The sequence below is a fragment of the Rhinoderma darwinii genome, chromosome 4 (genome assembly GCF_050947455.1).
Source record: "Rhinoderma darwinii isolate aRhiDar2 chromosome 4, aRhiDar2.hap1, whole genome shotgun sequence".
Taxonomy (NCBI): domain Eukaryota; kingdom Metazoa; phylum Chordata; class Amphibia; order Anura; family Rhinodermatidae; genus Rhinoderma; species Rhinoderma darwinii.
Window position 1 is genome coordinate 33990393 of NC_134690.1, and position 22468 is coordinate 34012860.

The 22468-nt window shown below is 41.6% G+C and overlaps 1 protein-coding gene and 1 long non-coding RNA gene across 3 annotated transcripts in view; both read left to right on the top strand.

Moving 5' to 3' along the window:
- LOC142760386 (uncharacterized) overlaps positions 1-3789 on the top strand; it is a 60679-nt gene extending 56890 nt beyond the window's left edge. Inside the window, exons 9-12 of the mRNA XM_075863570.1 lie at positions 91-249; positions 1165-1218; positions 1809-1850; positions 2205-3789. Of these exons, the coding sequence (XP_075719685.1) occupies positions 91-249; positions 1165-1218; positions 1809-1850; positions 2205-2253 (304 nt within the window). The 3' untranslated portion in view covers positions 2254-3789. The remainder of the gene's footprint in view (positions 1-90; positions 250-1164; positions 1219-1808; positions 1851-2204) is intronic.
- Positions 3790-7059: 3270 nt separating this feature from the next.
- LOC142760662 (uncharacterized) lies at positions 7060-13807 on the top strand. 2 transcript variants are annotated; one of them, XR_012883341.1, is made up of 11 exons: positions 7060-7505; positions 8579-8643; positions 9414-9452; positions 9566-9668; positions 9788-9853; positions 10587-10637; positions 11972-12022; positions 12138-12202; positions 13079-13129; positions 13250-13302; positions 13513-13807. It is a non-coding gene; the product is annotated as an uncharacterized LOC142760662 (long non-coding RNA). The 2 variants fall into 2 exon arrangements; XR_012883342.1 differs by lacking the exon at positions 12138-12202.
- Positions 13808-22468: the final 8661 nt, after the last annotated feature.

Consider the following 22468-nt stretch of genomic DNA (forward strand, 5'->3'; position numbering starts at 1 on the left):
CTATGTGGGCAGGGGTGATGTTCCTTAATTATACATCCGTAGAGCAGATAGAGTGCGTCCTATACTCTCACAATCTTTACTTTCTAATAGTATGGAGGAAAATGAGGACGAGACTAAGATAAAACAGGAGAAAAAGAAGATGAACACCGAGAAGGGAGAGATGATGAAGGTGGAGGAGGATGAGGAGGAGGAAGGGATGATGAAAGTGGAGGTGGATGAGACAATGGACAAACATGAGACCACCAGTCGGTAAGTACAGAATCCTGCCACGATGATCTGATTGTAGGCAGACGCTATGTTATCCAGACTTAGAGTGGCATAAAGTATGGTGGCACATATACCGGGTTACAAACATAATTTACACTAGAGGGCGCTAGTCATTTATCATATTAGACATTACAGGGTGACATGAGTGGGTATGTTTCATGTTTCATGGCCCCAGTTACTTTTAAGTTCTTTATACAGGAGAAAGCCTGGTGTGTTTAAAAATATTCTGTATGTAAATAAAGGACAATCGCTCTGTAGAAATATATGTGTCACGGGGCCTATAGAGGATGGTGTGGATCCACTATGTTGCCAACGAATTTGGCGTGGGGCTAAACTGAGGAGCGGAGTCTAAGGGATAGCTAGGTTTATATCTTTTAACCTCTGTATGGAGATGTGGACTTGGCTGCTAGTATGCCAAGGTCGCTACCCCCAGAGGAGTTTCTGTTGGCAGCAGCTGACGTGTAGAGGCGAGGTACAATAACTGCAGACAAGATGCAGCATCCGGTCAAGTTCAGGCAGGGTCGATAATAAATAATCTCAGGAGGATACAACTAGCAAACTGGAGTTTTGAACCTAATTGTTCAGGCAAAGAGCAATGGGAAGGCTTGGTGATTTGGCACGTGCTGGCACTATAAGAAATGCGTGCCTTAGTGGCCAACAGAGGAACAACAGGAGAGTATCGGCGAGAAAGGCAATTGCCGAATGTGGATTCATTCAAGAAAATGTATACTTGGCTGAATTTCCACACTGGAGTCTAGGGGGTCACTTATTTTACTCCTATGAGCGCCGCCTCATTCAGTCTCCGCAGGACAATCTTATTGCATAGACTAATCCTACTAGTCCTTCACTCATGACATGGAGCTGATCTTATTTTATTTTTTTACTTTTTTCTTAAAGAAGACACAAATGGTGGCTACCGAAAAGCTTAAGAGGTACCGGGACAAGAAACATGTGAGTAATTCACGGAGAGTTAGTCCTGCTATATCACATAGTAAGAACTACAATTATAAGTATAATTCTAGTATGACGTTTATCCTACCATAGAACATGTGATGGGATTATACAGGTTATACATCCGGGTTATTAGATGCTTTCTGAGGTCACTAGGATTATACTTAAAGTGTAACTAAACTTTCAAAAAACTTTTGACATATTACAGTGACATGTCACAAGTTTTGATCAGTGGGGGTTTGAGCGCTGAGTGAGTGCTGTGCTGCTTAATTTCAGATCAGCTTCACGAGGAAAGCCGCACCAGCGGTGTACGGGTTTATAGACTGTCTATTGACTCTGGAATTCGATGGCTCGGCTTTCCGAGACAAGCTGATCAGAAACAAAGTGACACAGCTTTCATCCGAGCGCTTCTGCCACTATGTTTTAGCAATCAGTGGGGGTCTCAGTGGTTGAACCCCGACTGATCAAAACTTCTGACACAACACTATGACATGTCAAAAGTTTTTTAAAAGTTTAGTTACCTTTTCATATTTCTATTACTAACATTTCACAGGCTATTTATTTATCATTAAATCGTATTTTTTCACCAGCAACGGAAACAGCGGCCGTGCAGCAGAAACACGAACATCAAGGTAATAAATGCAGGTTCCATGTGGGCTTTATCACACCTTATTTTTTTTATGAATGTTCTTGCTGGCAGGAAAGACCAGCTTTGTTTCTCCCCTGCATTTCCAGGTAATACTAGTCCAGTGGTTACTAGACATTATTCATCACTGCCACTATATGAGCAGAAAGCAATGCACAGAAAACAGTTTGTGTTCCCCCTGACATCCCTACACATGCATCAAATACAGAAAGTCCTTCGATGCTATCACTAGCCATGCTTCTCTATCACATTGCGCTCCACTGGACGCCTGTATTGTGCTGATCTAGACATTTACTATATGATTTCCTTCTGATGAAACACTTGTTTTCTTTCGTCAAAGATTCTTCAGAGCAATTTTCTGCTGCGCCACCGTCAAAACATCAGAATAAGCAGTAAGTATATGAGACCCTCCCCAGACAGGGACATTCTCCAGTCCAGGACATGTATACTCTTTGTGTATATAGCTCTAAGGCCACTTTCACACTCAGTATTTTGCATCAGTATTTATAAGCCAAAATCAGGAGTTGGTCCAAAACATGGAAGACATGCAAATCTTTCCATTATACTTTTGCTATTCATGTTCCGCTTCTGGGTTTGGCTTATAAATAGTAAAGCAAAAGACTGACCAAAATCATGCAGTGTGAAAGTGACCTGTCAATCAATCTGCTGAACTCATTCCCTTTTTTTCTAGAAAATAATATCAACAGTTTCAGAAACATCAGATTAAACAGTGAGTATATAAGACCCTCCACGGACAGGGATATTCTCTAGTCCAGGACATGTATTCTGTATGTGGTATCAATCTGTTTAACTCATTCCTTCCCTTTTTTCTAGACATTAACATCAAAAATTGTCATCAGTAATTTGGGCAGCATAACATCAAAACATCAATAGGGAGTATACGAGACCCTCCCCAGACAGGGCATTCTCCATTCCAGGCAGTGGCGGATCATCATTAGGGAGGTTCGGGTGAACCGCACAGACCCCCTCATGCCCGGTGGCGTCGCTAGCACAGGAGGGGGCCCCGGTGCCAGGGCTGCACCTGTCATGAGGCAAAGTGAGATTCTGTCCGACTCCCAGCTATTAGCAGCCGTGGTCTGTGCTGCTAGCTTACATCTCCCTGTACTGCTTTAGAAGCTCCCCCTCCAGCCCCCCTTCCCTGCTCTACACACCTCTCCTCCTGCTCCTCCTCCTGCTACTGCTGTTACCAGTCGGGATGTGAGGGAGTGGGAGGGGAGACTGTCTGCGGCACTGTGTCGGGCCATCAAGCTGCTGAACGCCCTTCACAAATATCCTACATAAAAGGTAAGTGCATGTGTGTTTACAATGTGTACTTTATATGTGTATAATGTGCATATTCATGTGTGTACAATGTATGTATAGTGTTTGTTTGTTTGTTTGTATGTATATATAGTGTATGTATGTATATATAGTGTGTGTGTGTGTGTGTGTATGTATGTATATATAGTGTGTGTGTGTGTGTGTGTGTGTGTGTGTGTGTGTGTGTGTGTGTGTGTGTGTGTGTGTGTGTATGTATGTATATATAGTGTGTGTGTCACGGACACAGGGTATGCGAGACAGACTGGGTTAGACTAACAATGCTCAGGCAAGGATCAGAAGGCCTGGGGCCTTCTTATAGACCAGGAAATCATGGCAGTTGATGATGACGATCCTACGGTACACAGCAAGACGGAGCGGAAGTGAGCGCTGGCGTCTCCTAGGAAGTAGACAGAGGCCAGCGCTAACGGATCCATGGCTGCGGGCATCGGGAGGTGTTTCTCTGTTCACAATGCAAATAAATATATATAATTTTGACAATGTGATTTTCTGCTTTTTTTTTAATATAATCTATCTCTCACTGGTAAAATTAACCTAGCCTAAAAATTCTAGACTGTTCATGACTTTGACAGTGGGCAAACTTACAAAATCAGCAAGGGATCAAATACTTATTTCCTTCACTGTATATATATATATATATATATACGTGTATGTATGTGTATATAGAGAGTATGTGTGTATATATAGTGAGTGTACGTATGTATGTGTGTATATATATATATATATATATAGTGTGTGTGTGTATGTATGTATATATATAAATAGTGTATGTATGTGTATATATAGTGTATGTATATATTGTAACAACCTGGGGACCACTTAGCTCACAGGATCGCCATCTCCCGGGTGAGATGGTTGGCATACATAGAAAGTTCACTCCAACTCCTTGAATAAAAGGTTTAAACCAGCCGCAGCTAGCTTTATTGTCTTCACCACAGTAATCAGTGTTACAACAATAAATATACAAAATAAACCCTAGGCCGTCCAGCCTCTAACCAACACATTCAGTGTCCCTCACTACGAGACACTGAGCCTTGTGCCCAGCACCTCAAAACCTTCACAGTTTTACCTCACACGGTGGTGACTCTCACAGGCTAGCATGCCTGTCTTCCCCAGACTGAGAGCCCTGTGTGAACTGTACGCACCTTAATTAAAGAGCCGTCTCAGGTGAAGCCTAACTAAGCTCATCAGACAGCCCTATTCCAGGCTTTACACCCAAGCAACAGCAGAGAAAACCCTCTCTGTTGTACATGCTCCCTGGTTGCTTAACACCTGAGTTTCTGCACCGTCCAGTAGCTGCACTGCTACAATATATATATATATATATATATATATATATATATATATATATATATATATATATATACAATATATATATATGGACCGGATGGAGAAGAAAAGAGGAAAAAAAACTACTAGCATCTGAGACGTCGTCACCTGTGAGTCACTGGAATTGTAGAGAATCTGTCCCCTCTCCTGACATGTTTATTATAGAAAATCCTTGTATTCCACATGAAGTCTTTGTGCAGTCCAGGACTGATAGAAAAATTTGTGTTACCAATCCCCTTGTCAGGAGGATGTGTCCCTAGACAGTGTGATACTGTCAGTATGTAGGGGCACAGCCCTGTGAAAGAGGAATCATAACATCCATTTGTTAATGCTTGTGCAAAAAGTTAGGGTTAGCAATAGATGCGGCGTGGCGGTGGAGAAGGGGTGGGCCCAAGTTTGGCTAACAGCCCAGGGCCTATGGTCTACTTAATTCGCCACTGATTCCAGGATATGTATTCTGTCTTTGTATTATGTATATAGCTATGTCAATAAATCTGTTTAACTCATTCCTTCCCTTTATTTTTAGACATTAACATCAATAATTTTCATCAGACATTGGCAGCATAACATCAGGACATCATAACATCATTAGTAAGTATACGAGACCCTCCCCAGACAGGGACATCCTCCAGTCTATGGCATTTATTCTGTCTTTGTATTATGTATATAACTATGTCAATAAATCTGTTTAACTCATTCCTTCCCTTTATTTTTAGACATTAATATCAATAATTTTCATCAGACATTGGCAGCATAACATCAAGACATCATAACATCATTAGTGAGTATACGAGACCCTCCCCAGACAGGGGCATCCTCCAGTCTATGATATGTATTCTGTCTTTGTATTATGTATATAGCTATGTCAATGAATCTGTTTAACTCATTCCTTCCCTTTATTTTTAGACATTAACATCAATAATTTTCATCAGGCATTGGCAGAATAACATCAGGACATTATAATATCATTAGTGAGTATACAAGACCCACCCCAGACAGGGGCATCCTCCAGTCCAGGACATGTATTCTTCTCTTTGCATATATATTTATTTATGAAGTCAATCAGTCTGTTTAACCGCTTCCCGACAATTTGTCGTATGAATATGTCATGGAAAGCTAGTGCTTCCCGCATTTTGCCGTATCTATACGACAAATGGTGGACACCTCCTCAGAAGCTGAGTCGGTGCCACCATCCCCGGGTGTTGGCTGTATGTTACAGCTGACACCCTGGGGTTATGGCATTTAAGGGGTTTGCAGCTCATCGGCACCCCAGCAATGAAATTGCTGGAGTGCCGGTGACTGCAAAGGCAACCGGAGGCCTAACATTTTCCTCCCGGAATGCCTAGTACAGAAGTTTTTCTGGGCCCGCCTGGAGGCAGGGCCTAATAGGCTTCCAGAGCCGCCTGTAAGCGTCATCAGCGGTGGATGTCAGCTGTATGATACAGCTGACATCCACCAGTAACGGCAAGAACCGGAGCTAGCTCCGATACCTGCCACTAACCCCTTAGATGCAGCGATCGAAAGTGATCGCTGCATCTTAGAGGTTGGTAGCAGATCGGCAGCCCTGCCATGCAATCAGGGCTGCCGACTGCTGCTATGGCAATAGGAGGCCTAACAATGGCCTCCTTCTCTGCCATTACAGAAGCCAATTAGGCTTTGCCCGGAGGCGAAGCCTAATCGGCTTGCTGTCAGTGAATGACTGACAGATATAATGCATTGCACTACATTGGTAGTGCAATGTATTAGAAAAATCTGACAGTTGGACCTTCAAGTTCTAGTGGGACTAAAGAAAAGTGTAAAAAAAGTGAAAAAAAAAAAAGTTGTGAAAAATATAATAAAAGTTTCAAAGTAATAAAATAGTGTAGTACCGTCTTAGCCAGAGACAATATGAAATGTTAAATACTTTTGTGTCAAAAAAGACAAAAGTATAATAGGTATGATACCTTTATTGGCTAACCATAAAAGTTATATATGCAAGCCTGAAGAAGGAGCCTGTGTGCTCTGAAAGCTTATATAACTTTTATGGTTAGCAAATAAAGGTATCATATCTAATATACTTTTGTTTTTTTTTACACAAAAGTATTTAACATTTCATAAAGTAATAAAATAAAACACAATCACCTTTTTTTCCCTTATCAGGTCCTTTATTATTAAAAAAAAAATAAATAAACCATACATATGAACTTTAAAAATTGCATGTTATTTATTCCATGCGGTGAACGGCGTAAAATAAACCCCATAAAAACAATGCCGGAATTTCTGTTTTTTGGTCACTTTGCCCTACAAAAATTGGAAAAAAATGTGATCCAAAAGTTGCATGTATCCAAAAATGGTACCTATAAAAACTATAGCTCGTCTCACAAAAACAAGCCCTCATACAGCTCCACTGATGAAAAAATTAAAAAGTATAGGTCATCAGTATATGATTGGTGGAGATCCGACACTCGGACCCCACACCGATCAGCTGCTCTGGCTGCCTCTGGGCACCAGATTTTATGCAGTTAACGGTGTCGGAAGCAGATGGCTCTTTTCACTTGAATAGGAGCAGAGCTGCTGTCTTGCAGCATGGCCACTATACTGTGACTGGAGCCATCTGCTACTGACCCTGACATCTATTGCTCAGAGTCAGCCGAAACAGCTGATCGGTGCAGGGACCAGGTATCCTGTGCATACGTAATCAGTATGAAAACTACTCCATGCCTGGACAACCCCTTTTGTCATTTCTTCCCTTTTTTTTATAGACACTAACATCAATCATTTTTATGAGACATTGGCAGCATAACATCTTAACATCATTAGTGAGTATAAAAGACCCACCCCAGACAGGGGAATTCTCCAGTCCAGGACATGTATTCTGTCTTTGCATATACTGTAAGTCAACCCATCTGTATAACTAATTTCTTACCTTTTTTTCTAGACCTTAACATCAATAATTTTTATGAGATACGGGCAGCATAACATCAGGACATCAGAAGTAAGTATATATGTCAAGGTCGGTTGCAGATTTGCAGACCTGTGACCAAAATGATTAGGCAGGAGGGTGATAATATCAAAAGCGCTCAAGTACCAGTCCAGGTTTAGTACGCACTTAAAGGGGTTTCCCACCTTGGACAATTCCCTGGGACCCGAACCTATCTCTAGAACAGGGCCCTCTAAACCCACTACTAGCTCACTCTGCTCCCGCTGCCTCCTGGCCACATCCTGGTTAGGTGGTCGGGAGTTACGGAAACAGAGTACCACGGCGAGCTACGCTGTTTCCGTAGCTACCGAGTTCCTGAAACAGCGTAGCTCGCCGCGCTACGCTGTTTCAGTAACTCCCATTTACTTCTGTGGGAGTTACGGAAATAGCGTAGCTCAGCGAGCACTTAGGAAGTGGTCGGGAGGCAGCGGAGTCGAATAAGCTAGAACAGGGTTTAGGAGGCCCCGTTCTAGAGATAGGCGCGGGGACCCACATGGGCTCTGGGACCCACATCTGTCAGACTTTTAATGCATATCCTGTTGATATGCCATAAATGTCCAAAATGGGAAAACCCCTTTAAGCGGCAACAGATTATAGCGTGAGGCAGAGATGTTAGGAAATAATCTCAGTTTGGTTCACATATAAGAAGCAACAGGTTGCAGTATTAAGCAGATATGTGGTCAGGAAACAATTACATTTCGGTACACAAATAAGCTGCTACAGTTTGTAGCGAAAGGAACTAGACTACAGGCGGGAACCTTAATAGTCTGACAATCAGGAAGTGCAAGGGACAGGTTTATATAGTAAGCCAAAAGAGTGAGACCAATCGGGCAATAACGAAAAGGACTCCAGAGGCAAAAGTCAATAAAACCTACACAACAGATTCAGGAGTGGAGCTGTCCAACATCCCCTATAGCTCAATGAGAAGAGCTACTGCCTCGGACACAGGAGTTTCTGTGTTTGAATGGTGATGATATGAGACCCTCCCCAGACTGGGGCATTCTCCAGTCCAGGAGTTATATGATGTCTGTGTATACAGCTACAGTCAATCAATCTGCTTAACTCATACTTTCCCCTTTTTTCCCCAGACAATAACATCGTTGATTTCCATCAGATATTGGCAGCAAAACTTCAGAAGACCAGAACATCGGCAGTGAGTATATGAGTCCCTCCACGCACAGGGACATTCATTCTTCAGTCCAGGACATGTATTCTGTTTGTGTATTATATATATATACAGCTATAAGTAACTTGCTCATTATTTTGCATTATTATTTATATGCCAAAAAACAGAAGTGGGCCCAAAACATGGAAGAGGTGAAAATTTTTCCATTTGGGTATGTTTGCAGATTTTCCACAACGGATATCGTTATGGAAAATCCACTGTGTATTACCGTAGCAGCAAAGTGGATGAGATTTGAATAAATTTCATCGACAGAATGCAGAAAAAATCTGCTTAGAAAACAATCATAAATTGACCTGCGGTGCGTTTTTTTAATCCACAGAATGTCAACGGAATTGTTGCACTTTTGATTTGGGTTTTGCCTATTGAATTCAATGAGGAGTTAAAATCCGCAACAAATAACAAATGTTGATATTTTTCCGCAGAAACTATGCGATTTAAAATCTGAAACAATACAAAACCGTTTTTTGTTTAAAATAATAAAAAAGTCTATCTTTGTCATAGCAACGGCTCCTATTCTTCCCAGCTGCTCTTCATGCAGCCCGGCCTTCTGGGATGATGTTTTAACCCAAGTGACAAATGCAGCCAATCACAGGCTGCAGCGGTCACATGGGCAGCAGCATCATCACATTCTGCAGCCCAGGACATGTATTCAGTCTTTGTATTATATATACAATCAATCAATCAATCAATCAATCAATCAATCAATCAATTTGTTTGACTTATTCCCTTTTTTCTAGAAAATAACATCAACAGTTTCAGAAACATCACAATAAACAGTGAGTATATAAGACCCTCCCCAAACAGGGACGTTCTCTAGTCCAGAACATGTATTCTGCCTGTGCAATAAATTATCCAATCTGTTAAACTAATTTCTTCCTATTTTTTCTAGACATTAACATCAAAAATTGACATCAGAGATTTGAGCAGCATAACATCAAAAATTGACATCAGAGATTTGGGCAGCATAACATCAGTACATCATAACATCATTAGTGAGTATACGAGACCCTCCCCAGACAGGGGCAACCTCAGGTCCAGGACATGCATTTGGTTGGTGGATTATGTGTATAAAGCTAAAAGTTAATGGTTCATTCCTTTAATTTTTTTCTAGAAATTAACATCAAAAATTTTCGAGCAGACATGGGCAGCAAAAGATAAGAACATCCGAACATAAATAGTGAGTATATATGTCAAGGTCGGTGGCAGGTTTGGAGACCGGTGGCTAAAATGATTAGGCAGGAGGTTGATAATAGCAAAAGTAATTAAGAAACAGTCCACGTTCGGTACACAGATAAGCAGCAACAGGTTGTAGAATGAAGCAGAGACGTGGTGAGGAAACAATACAAGTTCGGTACACAAATAAGGTGCTACAGTTTGTAGAGAAAGGAACTAGTCTACAGGCAGGAACCTCAATAGTCTGACACTCAGGAAGTGCAAGGACAGGTTTATATAGTAAGCCAAAAGAGCGAGACCTAAAAGGCATTAAAGGAAAGGAATCCAGAGAGGCAAAAGTCAAGAAAACCTGGACAACAGATTCAGCAGTGGAGCTGTCCAACATCCCCTATAGCTCAATGAGAAGAGCTGCTGCCTCGGACACAGGAGTTTCTGGTTATGAATCCTTACAAAATGTGACCCTCACCAGGCAAGGACATTCTGCAGCCCAGGACATGTATTCTGTTTGTGTATATAGTTATAAGCCCCCTTTTCCATGGCAGTCATTTGGTCAGTATTTTGTATGGGTATTTATAGGCCAAAACACGGAAGAGGTGCAAAACTTTGAATAATACTTTTTATATTTATGTTCTGTTTCTGGATTTGGATTATAAATACTAATGCAAAATACTGACCAAAATACTGCCGTGTGAAGTGGCCTGTCTATCAATCAACTTAACTCATTCCCTTTTTTCTAGACAATAACATCAACAGTTCCATCTATTGGCAGCAAAACATCAAACTAAACAGTGAGTATATGAGACCCTCCTCAGACAGGAACATTCTCTAGTCCAGGACATGTATTCTGTCGGTATTTTATGTGTATACAGCTATAAGTTAATCGGTCTGTTTAACTCATTCTTGCACTTTTTTTTATAGACAGTAACATAAAAAAATTTCAGCAGATATGGGCAGCAAAATATCAGAGCATCCTAACATCAGTAGTGGGTATATATATAAGGCTCTATGCACATGACCGTGCCCATAATCACAGTCTATGATTACAGGCATATCCGGCCGCAGACGGCTGTGGTCAGTCATACGCATTTGTGGACAGTGTTTCCATTATATAGTATGGGAGCCCGATCCATAAAATAAAAAAATAGGATTTTTTACGGAAGGTTTCTACGGTAAGGACACCTTCCCGTAAATATATGGGAAAGTGTCAGTCGGACATAATAATGAATAGGTCCGTAATTATGGACGAAATCTATGGTCGTTTGCATGGGGCCCTAATGTCGGTGGCAGATTTGAAGTACCGAGGCTGGAACAATCTGATAGGAGGTTCATAATAGCAAAAGTAGTTAACTAGCAGTTCAGATTCGGTACACAGATAAGCGACAACAGATTGTAGCGTGACGCGGAGAAGTGGTTAGAGAATAATCTAAGTTTGATACACAGATAAGAAGCAACAGGTTGTAGCTTAAAGCAGATAAGTGGTCTGGGAACAATCCAAGTTTGGTATACATATAAGTGACAACGGGTTGTAGAGTGAGGCAAAGGTGTGGTCAGGAAACAATTTACTTTCGATACACAAATGAGCAGCAAGTTTGTGAAGTGACGCAGAAAGAAACTAGACTACAGACAGGAACCTCAAAAGTCTGACAATCAGGAAGTGCAAGGACAGGTTTATATAGTATACCAAAAGATTGAGACCAATCAGGCAATAAAGCATGGAATCCATAGAGGCAAAAGTCAAGAAAATCTGGACAACATATTCAGCAGTGGAACTCTCCAAAATCCCTTATAGTACAATGAGAAAAGCAGCAGGAGTTTCTCGGTTTGAATCCCGACAATATAAGACCCTCTCCAGACAGGGACATTCTCTAGTCCAGGACATGTATTCTGTTTGTGTGATATGTGTGTGTACTAATAAGACCCCTTTTAAACATCAGTATTTTGTATTAGTATTTATATCCAAGATCGGGAGAGGGTCAAAAACACAGAAGAGATGTACATTTTTCCATTATACTTTTTCTATATATTTTCTGTTTCAAGTTTTGGCTGCAAAATACTGACCAAAATACTGGCGTGTGAAAGTGGCCTGTCTATGAATCAACTTAACTTATTCCATTTTTTCTAGACAATAACATCAACAGTTTAATCAATGGGCAGCAAAACATCAGACTTAACAGTGAGTATATGAGACCCTCCCCAGACAGGGAGCTTCCCCAGTCCAGGACATATATTATGTGTAAATAGTTATAAGTTAAGCGATCTGTTTAACTAATTTCTCCCATTTTTTCTAGACATTAACACCAAAAAATTTCTGCAGATATGGGTAGCAAAAGATCATAACATTCGAACATCAGTTGTGAGTATATATGTTAATGTCAGTGGCAGATTTGAAGTCCTGTGACTGAAACGATCAGGCAGGAGGTTAATAATAGCAAAAGTAATTAGGTAACAGTCCAGGTTCGGTACGCAGATAAGCAACAACAGATTGTAGCATAGAGACATGTTGAGGAAATTATCTAAGTTTGATACACAGATAGGCAGCAACAGGTTGTAGCGTAAAGCAGAGATGTGGTCCGGAAACAATCCAAGATTTGTGCTCAAACAAGTGACAACAGGTTGTAGAGTGAGGCAGAGATGTGGTCAGAAAATAATTCAATTTCGGTACACAAATGAGCAGCAACAGTTTGTAGAGTAAGACAGATGGAACTAGACTACAGGCAGGAATCTCAATAGTCTGACAATCAGGAAGGGCAAGGGACAGGATTATATAGTAAACCAAAAGACTGAGACCAATCAGGCAATAAAGGAAAGGAATCCAGAGGCGCAAAAGTCAAGAAAACCTAGACAGCAGATTCAGCAGTGGAGCTCTCTAACATCCCCTATAGCTCAATGAGATGAGCTGCTGCCTGGGACAGGAGCTTCTGGGTTTCAATCCAGACAGGGACATTCTCCAGTCAGGACATGTATTCGGAAATGTATATATATATATATATATATATATATATATATAGCTATAAGGCAACTTTCACGCGTCAGTATTTTGCATCAGTATCTGTAAGCAAAAAATAGAAACTGGTCTAAAACACAGAAGAGTTGTGAATATTTATATTATTCTTTTTCTAATTATGTTTTGGTTTTGGCTTATAAATACTGATGAATAATAATGACCAATATACTGCAACGTGACAGTGACCTGTCAATCAATCTGCTTAATTTCTTACCTTTTTTCTAGACAATAACATCAACAGTTTCCGCTATGGGCAGCAAAAAATCAGACTGAACAGTAAGTATATGAGACCCTCCCCAGACAGGGACATTCCCCAGTCCAGGACATGTGTTTTGTATATGATCTGTATACAGCTATAAGTCAATCAATCTGTATAACTCATTCCCTTTTTTCCAGACAAGAACATCTATAATTTCAGAAAATGACATCAGAATATGAGCACATCACCAGTGAGTATATGACCCTCCATAGACAGGGGCAGACTACAGTAAACTCTCTATTCTATGAATTTTCAGTCGCATCCATTTCCCACACCTATTAGTCCTGGTGGGTGGGGTGATGTGGGGCCATATATTGCTCTGGGGCCCTGTGACTGCATGTTACTCCGCTGTGTGTCATGGTCGTATTCTTCTGGTTATAAAATATGTGTTCTTCTACAGGTCACCATGAAGAACCATCATCACTTTTTAATACGCACAATTTGACATCTTATAAAAAAAAAACGCAGAAAATAACTTTTCTATCAACAAACATTGAAAAGTCAACGAAGACTTACTGGATCCTCGAAAGGGAAAGGGAGTATTTTATTTGAGGCGGCATATAGGACATCAAACACAAAGCTACGAGACAACATGTAGAGCCCGAACATCAATCATCATCAGCGGCAATACCTTTCCCAAATTTGCCACCTGGATTTATCATTGCGGAAATTAAAAAAATAAATTTTAAAAACTCTGTTCTTCTGTTTTCTCTTTCACTTCATGTCTTTCCTGCTTTATGGGTAAATAAACAGAGTTATGTGGCTGTGGAGAGGGGAGAGTCTGGGAAAGTCCTGGAGGAGTTCTGATGATGACCATAATGGTTGTCACTCGGCTTTGTAACCATTCTCCATGGAGGAAATTAATTCCCATCAATGGAAATATCTTTTTTAACCCCTTAGTGACCACCAATACACCTTTTCACGGCTGTCACTAAGGGGCTTTAGGCTAAGGCGCCGCCTTTACACGGCAGCGCTTTAGCCTAATGTAGCGCCAAAATAAATGATCAAAGCTCCGTTCTCTCAGTTACCGGAGGTAGTTGAGGGTTCGGAGCAACAACCAGAGACCATAACGAGTGGTCTCTGGTCACGTGATCGCCGTGATTCGTTAAATCACGGCGGTCACTGCAAAGCGGCAGATCGTTACCCTTTCTCTCTCCTCTCATGGAATAACTCCTTAGAGAGAAAGGGTAATAAGTGTTCCCCAGTATACCCCAGATGAATCACCCCCCCTCCCACGTCTGATTCCCCCCTTCCGATTCCCCCCCTCACACACAAAATGGCGCGCGCATGCACTGTGCATAACCTGCCTGTGTCAGCAGCTGGCACAGAAACCATCAGGGACCGTTGTGACTGGTCCCTGATCAGGTGATCTATGTGATAAAACCTATCACAGAGATCATAGACAGTTATTTTAATAACACAGCCAGGACATGGGCTGTGTTTCTCTCTCCTCTCATTGTAGTTGTTCCTTGAGAGGAGAGAGAGATCAGTCTGCGTCCTGTGCTGTAAAAAAAAGTGAAGAAACAAATCACCGCTTTCTAGTATATATATATATATATATATATATATATATAATATAAAATCTAGACTAGCGTTAGTGCTAGTTTAGCGTTAGTGCTAGTTTAGCGTAAGTGTTAGTTTAGCGTTAGTGTTAGTTTAGCGTTAGTGTTAGTTTAGCGTTAGTGCTAGTTTAGCGTAAGTGTAAGTTTAGGGTTAGTGCTAGTTTAGCGTTAGTGTTTAGGGCCATAATAGCCGTAAGACTACATTAGGGCTTTATTTTATTACGTCTGTTATAAAAAATAAAAAAAATAATAGTTAGTGTCGTTTTTAGGTTTACTTTAGGCTGGGTTCACATGGCAGCGTCCTATAGGGCTGAAATTACGGAGCTATTTTCAGGAGAAAACAGCTCCTGAATTTCAGACGTAATTGATTGTACTCGCGTTTTTCGCGGTGGAAATTACGTTCGTAATTGGAGCTGTTTTTGAATGGTGCCAATGAAAAACGGCTCCATTTACGTCTCAAGGAGTGACAGGCACCTCTTTGACACGGGCGTCTTTTTACTCGCCGTCTTTTGACAGCGGCGCGTAAAAAAACAGCTGGTGTGCACAGAACATCGTAAAACCCATTCAAATGAATGGGCAGATGTTTGCCGGCGCTTTGGAGACGTATTTTTGGACGTAATTCGAGGTGTAAAACGCCCGAATTACGTCCGTAAATAGGGTGTGTGAGCCCAGCCTTAGGGTTCTTATAGGACTTATAGGGCATATATATATATATATATATACTGTACATACATACATACATACATATCTATAAATATAATGTCTCAGAGACTGTACAGCGCGAAGCAAGCCTACGCCTTGCTATGTTCCAACAGTTCTGAAAGTGAAACGAGCTTGCGTTCTTTTGGCCAAAACGACAACTAATACCCCATGTTTTTTCATGGTTACTTACATTGTACATACCTTTTTTTCAGGACGCGCCCGGGTCTTATGATGCTGGGATAGCCTGGTGTGCGGATGTTTGGCATTGCATGCAGGGCAGCCCGCTCTCTTACAGTATGGGCGTTCTAAATAGGCTGCTATTCGGCGATATATGCTGTGCCTCACTATCCAAACACTATGCCTCCATGTTTTACACACTACACTCACGTTTTGTTTCACTCACAGCCCTGATTTCTACACACTACACTTAGTCATGTCCCCTATACCTCACATGTACACTATACACAGTACTTTATTATTTATTTATTATTATTATACATTTACTTCCATGCCCAACACACCACTCCCCTCAAGGTTAGTGGGAGCGGCTATCATTATTTAAACACACCTGGGCACTTTCCTTCAACAGCATTCTCTGACCTGGTTGCGTCCTGTTTGGAACGGGTTTTTTTACCCACCACCTAATCTGTGAGTATGGCCTTTTCTGTGGTTTTAATTACATTCTATGTCCCATTTTTTTGCATATCTGAAAGTGAAACTGACACCGCTTCAGAACTTTTTCCCGACAGTGACGATTCCTATTCTACCACTGAACCCCATAGTCCTATGGTGGTAGATACAGCAGTCGCTATAGAGGTGTCAAGTGCAGTCCCTCCCGTGATGTGGGATCCCGCACTACCATTTTCCCCCCAAGTACCCCAATTTGAAGCGACTCCAGGAATTAAGGTCGATATCCCAAATTTTACCCCCTATAGTTTTTTTCATTTATTTGTATGTGATACGGTCCTAGACTTGATAGTCCAGCAGACTAATCTTTATGCTAGGCAGTTTGTTCTGCAAAAGCCTTTATCTATATGCTCAAGAATGTGGAACCCCACAAGTGTCCCAGAAATGAAAAAAAATGTAGGCATTACCCTCAATATGTGGTTTGGTTAAAAAAAAACATCTGTCCGGTCCTACTGGACTTCTAGTGCTGTCCACGCTACCCCTGTATTTGCAGCAGTGATGTCCAGAAACCGCTATGAGGCCCTAATGCGGTTCATGCATTTTACCGACAATTCCCAAGTCCCCCCGAGAAGTGACCCAGCCTATGATCGGCTTAATAAATTAAGGCCATTAATCACCCTTCTAAATGATTAATTTCTAATTTTGTACACCGCTGACAAAAATTGGTCTGTAGATGAATGGCACATGAGCTTCAAAGGCCGGCTTTCTTTTCGTCAATTCATCCCTTCCAAGCGAGCCAGATATGGGGTGAAATTATACAAAGTGTGTGAGAGCACAACGGGTTACACCTGCGGTTTTAAAATATATGAAGGCAGGGACCGCCAAATTCATACCCCAGGCTTCCCAGAAACTATTGGCATCTCTGGCAAAATAGTGTGGATCCTAATGGAGCCATTTCTGCACACATACAGACAACTTTTATACAGGTGCTGCCCTTTATAAAGCCCTCCATGCTGCAAATACAGGGGCCTGTGGGACAGTACGGAAGAACAGAGTGGGATTCCCACAACAGTTGGTGTCCAGGCATTTGGAAACAGGAATATTCATGGCCCTTGCAAGTGGGGCCATATATTGCTCTGGGGCCCTGTGACTGCATGTTACTCCGCTGTGTGTCATGGTCGTATTCTTCTGGTTATAAAATATGTGTTCTTCTACAGGTCACCATGAAGAACCATCATCACTTTTTAATACGCACAATTTGACATCTTATAAAAAAAAAACGCAGAAAATAACTTTTCTATCAACAAACATTGAAAAGTCAACGAAGACTTACTGGATCCTCGAAAGGGAAAGGGAGTATTTTATTTGAGGCGGCATATAGGACATCAAACACAAAGCTACGAGACAACATGTAGAGCCCGAACATCAATCATCATCAGCGGCAATACCTTTCCCAAATTTGCCACCTGGATTTATCATTGCGGAAATTAAAAAAATAAATTTTAAAAACTCTGTTCTTCTGTTTTCTCTTTCACTTCATGTCTTTCCTGCTTTATGGGTAAATAAACAGAGTTATGTGGCTGTGGAGAGGGGAGAGTCTGGGAAAGTCCTGGAGGAGTTCTGATGATGACCATAATGGTTGTCACTCGGCTTTGTAACCATTCTCCATGGAGGAAATTAATTCCCATCAATGGAAATATCTTTTTTAACCCCTTAGTGACCACCAATACACCTTTTCACGGCTGTCACTAAGGGGCTTTAGGCTAAGGCGCCGCCTTTACACGGCAGCGCTTTAGCCTAATGTAGCGCCAAAATAAATGATCAAAGCTCCGTTCTCTCAGTTACCGGAGGTAGTTGAGGGTTCGGAGCAACAACCAGAGACCATAACGAGTGGTCTCTGGTCACGTGATCGCCGTGATTCGTTAAATCACGGCGGTCACTGCAAAGCGGCAGATCGTTACCCTTTCTCTCTCCTCTCATGGAATAACTCCTTAGAGAGAAAGGGTAATAAGTGTTCCCCAGTATACCCCAGATGAATCACCCCCCCTCCCACGTCTGATTCCCCCCTTCCGATTCCCCCCCTCACACACAAAATGGCGCGCGCATGCACTGTGCATAACCTGCCTGTGTCAGCAGCTGGCACAGAAACCATCAGGGACCGTTGTGACTGGTCCCTGATCAGGTGATCTATGTGATAAAACCTATCACAGAGATCATAGACAGTTATTTTAATAACACAGCCAGGACATGGGCTGTGTTTCTCTCTCCTCTCATTGTAGTTGTTCCTTGAGAGGAGAGAGAGATCAGTCTGCGTCCTGTGCTGTAAAAAAAAGTGAAGAAACAAATCACCGCTTTCTAGTATATATATATATATATATATATATATATATAATATAAAATCTAGACTAGCGTTAGTGCTAGTTTAGCGTTAGTGCTAGTTTAGCGTAAGTGTTAGTTTAGCGTTAGTGCTAGTTTAGCGTTAGTGCTAGTTTAGCGTAAGTGTTAGTTTAGCGTAAGTGTTAGTTTAGCGTTAGTGTTAGTTTAGCGTTAGTGTTAGTTTAGCGTTAGTGCTAGTTTAGCGTAAGTGTAAGTTTAGGGTTAGTGCTAGTTTAGCGTTAGTGTTTAGGGCCATAATAGCCGTAAGACTACATTAGGGCTTTATTTTATTACGTCTGTTATAAAAAATAAAAAAAATAATAGTTAGTGTCGTTTTTAGGTTTACTTTAGGCTGGGTTCACATGGCAGCGTCCTATAGGGCTGAAATTACGGAGCTATTTTCAGGAGAAAACAGCTCCTGAATTTCAGACGTAATTGATTGTACTCGCGTTTTTCGCGGTGGAAATTACGTTCGTAATTGGAGCTGTTTTTGAATGGTGCCAATGAAAAACGGCTCCATTTACGTCTCAAGGAGTGACAGGCACCTCTTTGACACGGGCGTCTTTTTACTCGCCGTCTTTTGACAGCGGCGCGTAAAAAAACAGCTGGTGTGCACAGAACATCGTAAAACCCATTCAAATGAATGGGCAGATGTTTGCCGGCGCTTTGGAGACGTATTTTTGGACGTAATTCGAGGTGTAAAACGCCCGAATTACGTCCGTAAATAGGGTGTGTGAGCCCAGCCTTAGGGTTCTTATAGGACTTATAGGGCATATATATATATATACTGTACATACATACATACATACATATCTATAAATATAATGTCTCAGAGACTGTACAGCGCGAAGCAAGCCTACGCCTTGCTATGTTCCAACAGTTCTGAAAGTGAAACGAGCTTGCGTTCTTTTGGCCAAAACGACAACTAATACCCCATGTTTTTTCATGGTTACTTACATTGTACATACCTTTTTTTCAGGACGCGCCCGGGTCTTATGATGCTGGGATAGCCTGGTGTGCGGATGTTTGGCATTGCATGCAGGGCAGCCCGCTCTCTTACAGTATGGGCGTTCTAAATAGGCTGCTATTCGGCGATATATGCTGTGCCTCACTATCCAAACACTATGCCTCCATGTTTTACACACTACACTCACGTTTTGTTTCACTCACAGCCCTGATTTCTACACACTACACTTAGTCATGTCCCCTATACCTCACATGTACACTATACACAGTACTTTATTATTTATTTATTATTATTATACATTTACTTCCATGCCCAACACACCACTCCCCTCAAGGTTAGTGGGAGCGGCTATCATTATTTAAACACACCTGGGCACTTTCCTTCAACAGCATTCTCTGACCTGGTTGCGTCCTGTTTGGAACGGATTTTTTTACCCACCACCTAATCTGTGAGTATGGCCTTTTCTGTGGTTTTAATTACATTCTATGTCCCATTTTTTTGCATATCTGAAAGTGAAACTGACACCGCTTCAGAACTTTTTCCCGACAGTGACGATTCCTATTCTACCACTGAACCCCATAGTCCTATGGTGGTAGATACAGCAGTCGCTATAGAGGTGTCAAGTGCAGTCCCTCCCGTGATGTGGGATCCCGCACTACCATTTTCCCCCCAAGTACCCCAATTTGAAGCGACTCCAGGAATTAAGGTCGATATCCCAAATTTTACCCCCTATAGTTTTTTTCATTTATTTGTATGTGATACGGTCCTAGACTTGATAGTCCAGCAGACTAATCTTTATGCTAGGCAGTTTGTTCTGCAAAAGCCTTTATCTATATACTCAAGAATGTGGAACCCCACAAGTGTCCCAGAAATGAAAAAAAATGTAGGCATTACCCTCAATATGTGGTTTGGTTAAAAAAAAACATCTGTCCGGTCCTACTGGACTTCTAGTGCTGTCCACGCTACCCCTGTATTTGCAGCAGTGATGTCCAGAAACCGCTATGAGGCCCTAATGCGGTTCATGCATTTTACCGACAATTCCCAAGTCCCCCCGAGAAGTGACCCAGCCTATGATCGGCTTAATAAATTAAGGCCATTAATCACCCTTCTAAATGATTAATTTCTAATTTTGTACACCGCTGACAAAAATTGGTCTGTAGATGAATGGCACATGAGCTTCAAAGGCCGGCTTTCTTTTCGTCAATTCATCCCTTCCAAGCGAGCCAGATATGGGGTGAAATTATACAAAGTGTGTGAGAGCACAACGGGTTACACCTGCGGTTTTAAAATATATGAAGGCAGGGACCGCCAAATTCATACCCCAGGCTTCCCAGAAACTATTGGCATCTCTGGCAAAATAGTGTGGATCCTAATGGAGCCATTTCTGCACACATACAGACAACTTTTATACAGGTGCTGCCCTTTATAAAGCCCTCCATGCTGCAAATACAGGGGCCTGTGGGACAGTACGGAAGAACAGAGTGGGATTCCCACAACAGTTGGTGTCCAGGCATTTGGAAACAGGAATATTCATGGCCCTTGCAAGTGAGGAATTACTTGCAGTGAAGTGGACCGACAGGAAGGATGTCTACATGCTGTCCACCGTACACACGGACACCACTGTGGCAATTAGGGAGAGAGGGCTACCACTGCAAGCAGAAACCTGTCTGTGTAACAGACTACAACAAATTTATGGGGGGTGTAGACCTTTCCGACCAGGTGCTTCAGCCTTACCTGGTGAAGAGCAAAAATAAGGCCTGGTACAAAAAGGTAGCAATCTACCTCATCCGGGTTGCTACCTATAACAGTTTTGTTATTTTCAAAAAGGAACGCTCACTTTTCTTCAATTTCAGGAGAAGGTCATTGAGCATCTCCTTTTTGAGTCCACTATACCTGCACAATCCTGTGAATCTAAGGATATGCGCAGGCTTTCAGAGCGCCACTTTTTACACCTTCCACTGAGACCCAAAAATATCCCCAAAAAAAGGTGCCGGGTATGTAGCAAGCATGGCAGGATGAGGGATACCCACTTTTATTGCCCCATGTGTCCATCAAAACCAGCCCTTTGTAACTACCCCTGTTTAGAAACCTTTCACACGGTTTCAAATTACTAGCATTTAACACAAAAAAAAATGGGTGGGGGGGTATTTTTAGGGAGTCAATTTCTTTATATTTTCTTTTTAGTTTGTGGGCTTTCCAAGTCGGGATTATTTATTGTGGGAGAGGTTGTAGAGCACATATTTTTCAGGCCCGTGAAACAAATTTTACCCCTTATGATTTTTTTTTATTTATTTGTGGGTGATTAAGTCATAGAATTAATTTTCCAGTACAAAATCCCACATCCACAATTTTTTTATTTTGACTGTTCTCATGACTATGTCCTGAAACAAACAGCTGTTACATTCCTAATTCTGTACCGTGATACGGGAATGATCTTTTTTTATTTGGAGGATCTCTAATAATCGAGCTGTTCCTTATCAATACACCATGGGCTTTGTTACAGTTCTTCTGGAAATACTGACATCATTTTGGGGATTAGTGATCCTTTACTGTTCCTATAGATGGTTTTGGGCACTGCCCCTCTATATATTCTGTAGGTGATTGGTTGTTTTGTGCACATAGCGGTTCCTATCTTGCCGGGCAGGGGCCTGTTATGGTGTACCGCGTCACTTGGCACATTCGTCCCTCATAAGGATTGATGGAGCCAAAGAGACGTTGCACAACCAGTTACAGAAAAGAAAAAAGCTTGTCATGGCAGCCCTGCAGGTGTTCTTCTATCTAGTGAACAGACTCGCGTTTGCAACATAGTTGGATACATTTTCCTCCATTTGTATATATTGCCCTTCACTCCAGTACAGATTATTTTTTCCGCTATAATTTGTTACACATCAGACCAGAACGCTGTTCACAACGGCATCAGAATGATACAAATGTCTAAAAACTGCTTTGTTAGCAAGACATTGTCTATATGACTGTCAAATGCATTTCTAGGCACATGCCTCCCTTATTAGAGAATAGCGTCGCTTTTCTTCTGTACGGCCCCCCAAGATAAGAATGCAATATATTTCTAACACATCAGCCGATTTACACAGATATATTTTTCTATCACTTCATTTAAAAAA